This window comes from Lycium barbarum, chromosome 4 (genome assembly GCF_019175385.1).
Source record: "Lycium barbarum isolate Lr01 chromosome 4, ASM1917538v2, whole genome shotgun sequence".
NCBI lineage: Eukaryota > Viridiplantae > Streptophyta > Magnoliopsida > Solanales > Solanaceae > Lycium > Lycium barbarum.
In genome coordinates this window covers 145,479,367-145,491,352 of record NC_083340.1, presented here as the reverse complement: position 1 = coordinate 145,491,352, position 11,986 = coordinate 145,479,367, and the positions used below count along the sequence as shown (strand labels likewise).

Sequence of the window (11,986 nt, the reverse complement as noted above, 5' to 3'; positions counted from 1 at the left end):
AGTTAGAATCAACTATATAAATCATCCGTAATCATATTTCTAATGTAAAATAAATTTCTACTTAACTTCACTCAAGCCAGCTTTATATGCAATAAAATTGATAAAAAGTATTGAAAGTGGCATTTGAAGTCGTCTTACCTCCTTGACAAACTTGAATTAAGTTATTCCGTCTTGTTCACCTTACCAATGCATCTCATAACTTTATTTTGCATCATTTGTTACACAAATTAAAATTATTCGAAATCATTGTCCAGGTAATAGTCATGTAGACTAATTTGTTTGCCTCATTGTCAAATTACAAACCTCGAATGAGGAATAACTTAGAGAATGTTCTATTGCAATTGTTAGGAAACTTCAAGGGTCTTATTGGAATATGATAATAGTGGGGGGGCCTTGTGAGAATGAGAGAAGATCTCATTAGCTGGAGACTCAATCATGGAGAATAGTGGTGGGATACTATTTTAAGCAATATTCCACCTTTAAATTCACTTAATTTTACAATTAAAAAATAATGATAATAATAATTATACTGCCATTTATATAATCGGTTCTAAAAGAGAAGACCATTTCTGGTTATTATTTTAAAGCAATAATGGATCCATCAATTACGTCAACCCCAAATTAGACACGGTTAGCTGTATAACAAATGTTCACACATTCCACTTTATTGATATGTTGTTCTCTATTTAATAAATTTATATGATAGTGCGATACTATTTCCTTTAATTTGTTCAAAAAACTATGATCACTTTTTATATTTAAAATGTCTCAATTAATTCTTATTTAGATGATATTATATTTATAAAAATACTATCAGAAGTTTTATAGATATATTTTTTATTTTTTTTTATAAACTTTGTGTACGCTCGAACATACACACTTAAAATGAAACAGAGGTTACTACAAGCCGTCCCCCAAGTTCAATATTCAAAGGATTCATAGTAATCATATTACTGATACACTGGTCTTCAATCTACATCAATCACCATCTTGTATGTGATATAGAAAGCCGTATATTTTGAGAAAAAAAGGTTTTGTGAAAACTGATATAATATATAAAAAAATTAATCGTCGCGTTAAATTAACTTATAAATCCATCTAACTTTTCATAACCAAATCTACTATAGTAATCTAGAAAATAAGCGGATCCAGAATCTAAGGTTTATAAGTTTCTGCATCAATCTTCAGTTAATATACAATAATATGGATAAATAATCAAATGTATGTCGATGTTTAGAAAAAAATTAATAAATTATATAATTTGAACAAAAATTATTAAATTTACGTGAACCCATAGGTTACATTACTAGATCTACCTCTGATAATTTTTATATCCAATTAAATTTCACGACAATAACAATAACAACATACTAGTGAAATTTCAGTGGGGTGGGGTAGATGCATACCTTATCCCTATCTTGGGAGATAGAGAGGTTGTTTTCGGTAGACCGTCGACATAAAGGCAAACAATTCCAAGCAGTACAAAAGATGAAATAACCAAGTGAATAAGCTGTGATAAAGCAGTCTGGAATAAAAAAAATAAAAAAAAGAACAGTAGCTACCACAAATAAATTTCACGCTAGTGTAAAAAATCTTCACACTGTCGATCTTCTGTACATGAATATGTGGAGCTCAGCATATCTGAAAGCACATGAGAACATTCGTTTGCTAATATTATTACCGATATTCAATACTAGGTCATCCATACATTAGTTGTACCTTCTTTATTCATTACGGGTGGTTATCTAACAGCACCGGTTTAGCTTACGATGTCCTTAGACACCCTCAACCAAACATGTATTTTACATAAAGCCAACAAGAAATTCCATCAATATCTAGTCGTTTTGATCCTCTGAAACCACTCGATGAATTCAGTAATACGTAATAAGTAGTATACGACTTAAATTCAAGTAAAAGAATGATGATAATAATAATAATAATAATAATAATAATAATAATAATAATAATAATAATAATAATAATAATAATAATAATAATAATATAAAAAATTTAAGGGGTAATAATGACCTTTCAAAATGACAAGAAAGTACACATCAATCTAAATAAATCCCGATGATTGATTTCATTTTCACACACATCCCTCACACACATTGCTCTATCGCCAATTACAGAGCACCAAAAAAAAAAAAAAAAACATCATCGGCAAGAAATCATCATGTCGTGGCAAACATATGTTGATGACCACCTAATGTGTGACATCGAAGGTAACCACCTTAGTGCCGCCGCTATTGTCGGTCTTGACGGCACCGTTTGGGCAAAAAGTGCCACTTTCCCTGAGGTAATGATTTTCTGAATCATAAAATTAAACTTGCTGACGTGTTTAAAATTTTAAGTCCAAATAGAGTTGACTAGATCTTGGACTAAGTTGGGACTTTGAGATGTAGTTGATGGATTGAGATTTGAGTTGATTGATAATTGAGGGATCTATCAGTTAAAAAAAAACACTTTTTTTTTATTTGTTCAATTGGATTTGATGATTTTGTGAATCACTTAGAGACGTGTAACTATAGAAATAGATAAATTTTTAAGTATTAGAATGAACAATTAAGTGCCAATAGAGTTGAATTGTTAGAAAAAGATTCATAAAGTGGATCTTAACTAGATTTGGATTGAGATTTTGAGATTGTTAATTGAGGGATCTATTAGTAGAAAGTTGTTTTTCTTGTGTTTTCAATTGGATTTGATGATAAAACATATATTGGTTTATTTAAATCTGAATTAAAGCTTGTTCTTGTAGGTGATTGTTGTTATTTTTTATCTATAGTGAATTTGATGAAGTAGTTGACTTGTGGATAATATAGTTTGACCATTTAGGTGATTTGTGAATATTGAAAAGATCTTATTGTTATTGATTTTGGTGTGTTGTTTTTTATCTGATTTATGTTTGTGCGCGTCGATTTTGATGGGAACTTTGGAAGAAACAAGTAGATGGTAGGAACAAATTATAGAGGATTTCATATAGCGGATCTTGACTAGCTTATACTAAGCAAAATGACTTGGTTGAAAATGGTTTTGAATATTGATATAGCTAATCTTGACTAGCTTGGACTAAGCGAAATGATTTGATTGAAAATGATTTTGAATGAAGGAAATGTTTGAAGAACTACTAAGAAATGTGGTAAAGGCTTGATCTTGATATGTAGATGGTAGGATCTGATAAATAGGATTCATATAGTGGATCTTGACTAGCTTGGACTAAGCGAAATGATTGATTGAAAATGGTTTCGAATAAAGGGAATGTTGAGTTTCAGTGAAGAACTATGGAGAAATGTGGTAAAGACTCGATCCTGATAATTAGATGATACGAACCGATATAGAGGATTCATATAGCTTATCTTGACTAGCTTGGACTACGTGAAATGATTTGATTGAAAATGGTTTTGAAGAAAGGTAATGTTGAGTTCCACTGAAGAACTACCCAGAAATATGGGTAAAGACTTGATCTTGATACACTAATGCTGTGAATAGACAAGAACACTTCTTCGTTTTTTGTGTGAATAGCAAATATTTTTATGAATATGTTTGTCTTCTAATTTTGCTATCATGCCTCTGTGTCAAAGACTTTTAACTTATTATATCCCATGCTGTTGTAGTTCAAACCCGCAGAGATTAACGCCATCCTGAATGATTTTAATGAGCCCGGTTCACTTGCTCCAACTGGCCTGCATCTTGGTGGCATAAAATACATGGTCATTCAAGGGGAAGCAGGAGTTGTCATTCGAGGAAAGAAGGTATCTTTTATATACATTCAGAATCTTGTTGAAATTAAACTGCGTATGATAGGTTGTACATTCAGTTTGATCAAGCAGAATGAAAGTATGTGAATTTTCTTACTATGCAATTTAAAGAGTGTTCATTGAGTCCGTCCCAATTTATGTGACACTCTTTCCTTTTTCGTTAATCCAAAAAGAATGATATCTTTCTTTATTTAATAACAATATAACTTTAAAATTCCCATTTTACTGTTAATGAGATGATTACTAGCCACACAAATATCTATGGCTTATTTTAGATTACAAGTTTAAAAAGTCTTCCGTTATTTCTTAAACTCCGTGCCTAGTCAAACACCTTCACATAAATTGGTAAGGAGGAGTACTTATTTTGAGATTAATATGTAGAACTGAGTCAAATGTCTGTTAGAAAAACCTTGCTTTAAAAAGCTGTTTGTGACATTTCACTCTTTTTTTTATTCAGGGACCTGGTGGTATTACTATCAAAAAGACTAATCAGGCTCTACTTATTGGTATCTATGATGAACCAATGACTCCTGGTCAGTGTAACTTGGTTGTTGAGAGGCTTGGCGATTATCTCTATGATCAAGGTTATTAATTTATTGGTGAGTGTTATCAGCCTAATCTCCTTCATTATTTATCTGCAAGATTAATCGACTTTCTAATTAACTGCTTTTCTTTGAAATGGTTGCAGAATTTCCTTTCAATATGTTTGTATTGAAGATTGTGGTGTTTGTTGATGATGGATACTTGAGAGTTGGGAAGTGGTGGATATGATTTCTTTCTGGATTCAAAACAGTTCTCTTTGTATTTTGATTTTGCGAGAATTGATTTAAATTATAATTTCAAGTGAGACCATTGATTATTTTTGAGTGGAATGGTTTTTGGTACCTAAAAATGGATTTCATAATGCACAGAGTTTGGCTTGGATTTCACAATATGCAGCTTCTGTTTCTGTGTATATTCGCCCAAAACCCCTTAAATCAGATGTTCCCCCAACCCACAACCAATTATCCCCCTTTTAGCTCCCAAAGTGTTCTCTCCAACTAAAATTGAAGAATATATCTCAGTATGAATTCAGCTAAGCACAACTATACCTCAGTCTCAAATTTTACCTGAGTCTCAAACTTTGAGCGAGATTGAAGACCGCCTTAATGATTGTTTGGAATGGTTGGCCCTCAACCCCTCTCCTACATTTTCTATCTATCATTAGAAGTAGGATGGGCAGTGTACCTAATTGTTTGGAATGGTTGTCCCTCAACCCCTCTCCTACATTTTCTATCTATCATTAGAAGTAGGATGGGCAGTGTACCTAACTGAGCTATCGATCGTGAAGCTATTGCCCTGTTCAACCAACCGTCCGCCCTTGTTTATGTGATTTGACCGCTTCTCATCGCTAATCCGTATTCTCTTTGGTCTTTCATGATTTGTACATATTTCTGACAGTTAGGTCACACCTTATTCAAAAGGACGACATCGTCAGGCTTTCCCCAGCATAGCATTTAGAACAGCACACATTTAGAACATCATCAATAGTGTGCTGTGTCAAGATTGAAGACTTGCGCAATCATATACTTCCTCTAAAATGTTAAAGATAAAATAATATAGCTGAGGACAGACCAACTTTCTTGATCTCGTCTTTTCAATAGTGTATGAACAAAAGAATGTACTATGAAACATGCTTCCCAAATACTAATGAGGAAAATTGTGAGAAGTTCATTACAAAGATTCACTAAAATGAATTAGTAACCAAGTTTGCTAGCCAACGAATCAACAAAATGGATTCAAAATGTTTCCAGATTGAATTAAACATTACCATTCTCCAAAAAAAAAAAAAAAATGTTTCCAGATTGAATGATTGGGTTTCTTCTATTTTACAAAATTTTGTGCATCATATGGAAATCTGCATCAATAACCCAAGCATCCTCGGCTCAAACATATTTGAGAAGCAATAGTTATAGCCTTCTCAAGGGAACTTAACTTATATCACCTTGCATTATCCTGCTTTTACATTTTTTTTTTCTCTCCGGATTACTCTTCGTTCCATTCACTCGAGACATTTCCACCCAAGTTATATCAGAAGGGTACTAGGAGGAACAGAGGAAAAGCCACAAGTAGATGTTGAGTCCACTGGTAACTCCTTTGAGGGGATGATGATGAAGAGTTGGAAGGACTAGCCGCCGTTGCATTACCAGCAATAGCTTTTTTACCACTGCGAAATTTAAAAAACCAAAAACGAACATTTCAATCAGAAGGCAATAATATACTATGTGTAGAAATATGATTAGTTAGATATAATACCCGGTCGTTGCATAGAGACAGTTGTCATAACCTGTATTGAAAAAGAGCAGTCAGACGGACATTGGAAGAATTTTGTGAAAAAATCAAAACACAAGGAAGAAGGTATCTGGCATCTTTGCTCGAAATGCGTACAGTCGAACCTTTCTATAACAAAATTTCACTATCACGGTCGTTTTTTGATAATATGTTATATACATGTTCGCTATAACAATATTTCGCTATAGTAGTTAACAAATATCCAAACAAATGACGCTGTTATACAAAGGCCTGACCGTGCAACCGAAGTAGTGTTTGTCAATCAGAAAATATTATGAAACAAAGCGTCAAACTAAAGTTATTAATATCACACCATTACACGAAATGGCCGTTTTTCGTCTGTCCATATACTAACTAATAACATCAGGAAGCTGCAGCAAATAGACTTGTAGCTTTTGTACTTCTCAACATTATGGACTATGCTAACACAATTGACACTGAACTAACTTGAGCCATTTTAAAATTTGACAGTCAATATGCTTGTACACAATATTTTTGAGAAGCAACTCCTGAGATGGTCAAATCAGAGCAAAGATAAAGGGTGATGCAACTATGATATATATAGCTACAAGATACTAATGAGCTCTCTACGGTCATTTGGTATAAACCCAGAAGTTACTAAAATCAAGATATGCACAGAAGACAGATATTATGAGTTGAAAAAAAAGGAGGGGGGGCGGGGGTTTGGGGGGCCTGCCTCTTGGACGACTTGAGTAAGGGAGAATGGCAACTGGGCCCTGCAGTGGTACAACCTCGAGAACCAGCGTACTACTGAATATTTTTTGACTTTTTGTGTCTGATGCTTTAGGGAGACTTGAGATACGGCCACATTTTAAGGCAAAGAGATGTAATTCTACATTCACAAGATCTAATACTACCTGCACTCTAATTGAAAACAGATATGCATGAAGAGTTGAACATGTTTTATATGAATGTGCTCTATATATACATGCATTAACGAAAGAGAAGGAGATGGATGGCTGTCTACATACTTGGATTCTTGTTTGTTCTAACACCAACTCCTCCAAAACTGCAAGCAATATCAGTGGCTCCATTTTGCTGGTAGTAACTGTTGAACGCATAAGAAGCATGTGATGCAAGGTTATCAGGCTCAAAACACGGTTGACTCGGTTGTATAGCGGAGCAGTCTACGTTTCCAGAACCACAAGCCCAACTCAACGCATTCTTAAGATCCGCTTCAGATGCAGAAGCTGAAGCAATGCACCACGACGTTCCATTTGAACCGGTAGTATTTCCGGTCATGTCTACAACACCCTTTCCAGTAAAATCGAGGTTATATACACTTGTCTGGTCCGGGAAAAATAAACCCCAGTTCCTCTCGGATGCTAAACCAGGCTTCCTGTTCTCGTTGAACAACGAGAAAACATAAACATCGACTGCCCCTCCCGGCTTTGCGGGTGTTCCAGTATTATTGACAACATGTCGGATCAAATTCGTGTTGTAAGTCTGAGCATTATCTGGAGTTGCAGCCGTTTCTTTCGGAGATCCTTTAGACGGCCAGCCTGTCTCGGTCACCATGATATTAACCGTTTTGAAATTTAGAGCCATTAACGCATAGTTAATAGCATCAAGCTGGGCATCGAACATGTTCGTGTAGAGTAGCCCCGTGTTCGGATCGATCACTTCAGAGGATGCCTCGAATAACGCGTAGTCCAAGGACACATTGGTAGAAGAGTCTCGATATGCGTAATACGGATATAAGTCGATCATAAAAGGTGACTTATTCTCTGCGAGGAATTCCAACATCGGTTTAAGAAAATATGCATGACTACTGTTAAATGCTCCTGCAGAAGGCGGGAATGACCGGGATAATACACCCAATGAATGGGTACTAGAGACTTTAATCTTCTTATGAAGACCGGCTTTTTTCAAAGCCGTCAACACGTTTTGCATTGCAGGGACCACCAGAGTGGACGTACTATTCGGGGCTTCCGTGAGTTCAGCACCAACAGTTATGTAAGTGATTTTCGTGGCTGGATAGTAAGGAAGTATGCTGTTTTTTAACCATGTATTGGCATTAGACTGGAACTGCGAAAACGGGAGCAAATCTGAGTTTGGAATTCCGATCATAAGCTCGATTCCGGTGTTGGCAAAGGCCTTCAGGACCTGGATGTTAGAGTCGTATATCCTTACATATTTAATGTTGTGCATTTGAATGAGCTGCACAGCTTTATCAGGCGTTGGAAGATCATCAGCATTTCGTCCGTAGCAAACTCCAACTTTGCTTGCTCTGCAAATGCCTGTTATTTAGTGAAGAATGGTCAGCAGTTAGCAGAGGAATATCCAAATCAACTATCATATATATATATATATATATATACAGTTAGCTCATGCATGAAAGCATTCATTCAGTTAGGCAGGTTACTTGGAATTTGAGTTTGCCGCTTCCCATGTGATTAACTAAAATCTAATGATGCTAAAGAGCTATGTGATCCCTGTGAATTGGATAAAAAGGGTAAGCAAAGATGATCAGATGCAATAATTCTGACTCAGAGATTCAGATATGACATGGCCAAACGCCAAAGTAGCGAAATGCACATCATTATGTGGTGTCATTTCTCAGCTTAAACATTACTTTGGCTACTTGTTTTGTCACTGTTTGTTTTAACAACTAAAACAACTCCCACACACTAACATTTCATTCCAATGTTTAATAATGATAATTAAGGTTCTCTGCAACTAGAGGTTTTCTATCCTACACTAGTATACAAATCTCCAACATAAACTCTTAAAAGGCCACTACTTAACCAAGTACTTGTCTAATAAAATTCTAACTAGCCACTGAAGTCCAATGTGTCTTACCAACACACGCTGTATTAGTTAATCTCAAAGTTCATACACTTTTGCTAATATAGTTGGTCAGCATGCTTTAGTCAAACAGATTGGGCCATTTGCCTTAAATTCTGGAAAGTGGTACCCCAACGAAACACATTTGCCTTATTTGGCTTTTACTTCATTCATCTTTGCTCGTTAACAATTGAAACTTGTATGCAAATCTAGTGGAACCAACTTCTAAAACATCCACGGGTCTAATTTTGATTTACGAGTGTTAGCAGAACATTAGCCGTGAAAAGTACCAAATACTAGTAGGAATCATAGGCTCCAAACCAAAGCAAATTAATCACATGACATATAATTATATGTTCCACATTGTCACTTTCCATCATGACACATTATTTAGCAACACATTCATACATCATACAAAACTAAATGATCCCTCTTAATAAAGCTGGACTAACAGCATTCAAAATGCAACCACCAGTACTTATAAATCCAGCACATTCAAAGTAGATAGGAACAGTTACAACACCATAAATGCATAAATAATGGATCACAGCTAATAGATTCTGTCGTTTTTCACATGTACTGACTTAAGTCATGGAGAAGAACTCACCCTCCCACATACATAAATGCAGAAGTAATGGAACACACACAAATAGAAATAAGTTCAAATATAAGAGGACAAAGGGGACCACAAAACTAGTGCACTCTCTCCGTTTTAATTTGTTTGTCTTATTTCCTTTTCGGTATGTCTGAAAAAAAAAAAAAAGGCACCTTTTAAGTTTACACCCAATATGACATTTAAAACCACAAGATTCAAAGGGCAGTTTAGTACATTACTGCACATTTTAGTTTAAGATTAGAACATTCAAAAGCCTCCTTTATTTTCTTAAACTTCATGCCCACTCGAACTAAGATAAACGAATTGAAATAGAGGGAGTAATATATTTCCTTTTAAGCCAGTATACAAAACATAAGCAGGGGCCAAAAACATGGTACTAACATTTCAGATTAAGATTTTTTAAATGAAAACCCCAAATGAAGCAAGGTATAAACTGGTCAAAGTTTACTGCAGAAAACTTTCAATAATGTACAATCTAGCATACAAAATTACATTTGTGTAGCCATATTTTTAAATTACACTCCGCATAGCCACTTTTTCACAACAATATACAACATTATACATCTGGAGTAGACAATGTATCAACCTTGTATAAAAGTGTATAATAATGTATAACAGGTGTTTATATCCAAGAAAATTCAATTGTATACAACAATATACAACATTTTTCCAATTGTAGTGAGGGTACAAATATACAACAGGCTTTTGAAGTGAGGGGGTACAAATTGGGCCATTTCATGTAATTTTACAAACATGGGCTATTTCGGGTAATTATTTTTCCTAAATAGTCACAGAGGGTTATTTTCCCTTTAATGTTTATGCCAGAAAATAGTTATACACAGTTACACACCAAATACATTTACTGAGAGGGGTTGTGAAAGTGAAGGAAATGATTGACACTTATGATTAATGCAATAATGAACCACTCTACTGAAACAAGAACTTAAATAATCAACATCACTTAAAAAAACAAAATGCATTTTAAAGAAATGAAAAGGGTGTAGAAGTACCAAGAATCATTAACAGCAAACAAGCTGCAAATATTATACTATATTTCCTTGCCATTCTATCTTCTTCCACTGCTACAACTATTTTGCCTTCTAAGCTCAGCTTGTACTTCTCTTTATTTACCTTAAGAAATGTACTTTCGTTTTTTTTTTTTGGGCAAGTACCCTTTACACAACGGCTCTTTGTGAGTTCAAGTGTACTGTGGCACTGCAAAAATAGAGCACTATGTATAGTTTCAGAAGTATATTGTGTGTCTGTCTTGGGCAGTGTGTGTCTGTTTGTGTCAGCAAATAAGGGAGGAAGCGGATTCAAGAATATTTTATGAAATAGAGTTGAGGGAATTAGCCTCGATTCCGCAGCTATAATATAAATATAATATAATGTGTAGTGTACAGTAGTATTTGGCATATTAGTATGTCTGTTCCCCGCGAAAAGGAAAAGGATAAATGGAAAATTAAAAAAAACCAATATGTTGTACTTTACTGTTTATTTTATTTTTTTCTGAATCTGTATGTATCTGATTTTAATATAAATATAATATAATGTGTAGTGTACAGTATTATTTGGCATATTAGTATGTCTGTTCCCCACGAAAAGGAAAAGTATAAATGGAAAGTTAAAAAAAAACAATATGTTGTACTTTACTGTTTATTTTATTTTTTTCTGAATCTGTATGTATCTGATTTTAGTGTTACTGTATAATTTTTGCTAAAAGCTTAAATAGTAACTCTACAATGCAATACTTGGAATATTGGATTCATTGTAGGTTTGATCCCCGGTTTGGAGCTCGATTAAGCATGATTCACGTCGAGATATGCCATTTTAGGAGTAAAACGTTCTCCACCGAAAGTGATTTGATTCTTGAAGCTCAAACACGAAATACTACCACTTCATCACTAAAGGACTTTTAGACCCGACTAATCTAAGTCTCACTTTGGAAATAAAGCGTTCTCTGTCCAAACGATATATTCTCAAAAGTCGAATTCCAAACATTTGATTTAGAAATTAAGAATATTTATCATCTCATCGCAATCTTTGTTGTGATTCATTGTATTTTGTGTATGTAGTTGAATAATTTTAACATACATTTATATTACTCCCATATTTGTTTCTTGAGGAAGAACTTGCTATTGTGATATTCTATGTTCATTGAATTAATATTCTTAATGCGTTGTTAAATATCAAACGCATTGTAGCAAGGAATATATTTTTTTCCTTGAATAGAGGTCGGTTTAATTAAGTTATAGGATTAACTCGTGATTTCTTAGACCTCAGAGTATTCGATTAATCTTTTAATTAAGTTATAGGATTAACTCGTGATTTCTTAGACCTCAAAGTATTTGAATAATCTATGTTTTATCATGTTTTCCCAATTAGTGAATTATTAAGGAATTTAGTTGAATATTTGTGTGTTCATAATTAGTGGGCGTTTGGCCATTAAAATTATTCACTTTTCTCCAGAAAT

General features: G+C 34.2%; 2 protein-coding genes across 2 annotated transcripts; one reads left to right on the top strand and one right to left on the bottom strand.

Annotated features, from left to right (window-relative positions):
- The first annotated feature begins 2,091 nt into the window (after window positions 1-2,091).
- LOC132636842 (profilin-1-like) lies at window positions 2,092-4,690 on the top strand. The gene is made up of 4 exons (XM_060353885.1): window positions 2,092-2,299; window positions 3,615-3,752; window positions 4,216-4,357; window positions 4,447-4,690. Exons 1-3 carry the CDS (start codon window positions 2,177-2,179, stop codon window positions 4,348-4,350), a joined length of 396 nt encoding a protein of 131 aa, XP_060209868.1. The 5' UTR covers window positions 2,092-2,176; the 3' UTR covers window positions 4,351-4,357; window positions 4,447-4,690.
- A 729-nt stretch (window positions 4,691-5,419) lies between these two features.
- On the bottom strand, window positions 5,420-10,832 carry LOC132636841 (glucan endo-1,3-beta-glucosidase 13). The gene is made up of 4 exons (XM_060353884.1): window positions 10,524-10,832; window positions 7,082-8,350; window positions 6,054-6,084; window positions 5,420-5,964 (listed from the first exon to the last, which is right to left on the bottom strand). The coding sequence occupies exons 1-4, from the start codon at window positions 10,576-10,578 to the stop codon at window positions 5,829-5,831; spliced, it is 1,491 nt and encodes a 496-aa protein (XP_060209867.1). The 5' UTR covers window positions 10,579-10,832; the 3' UTR covers window positions 5,420-5,828.
- Between the last annotated feature and the right edge of the window lie 1,154 nt (window positions 10,833-11,986).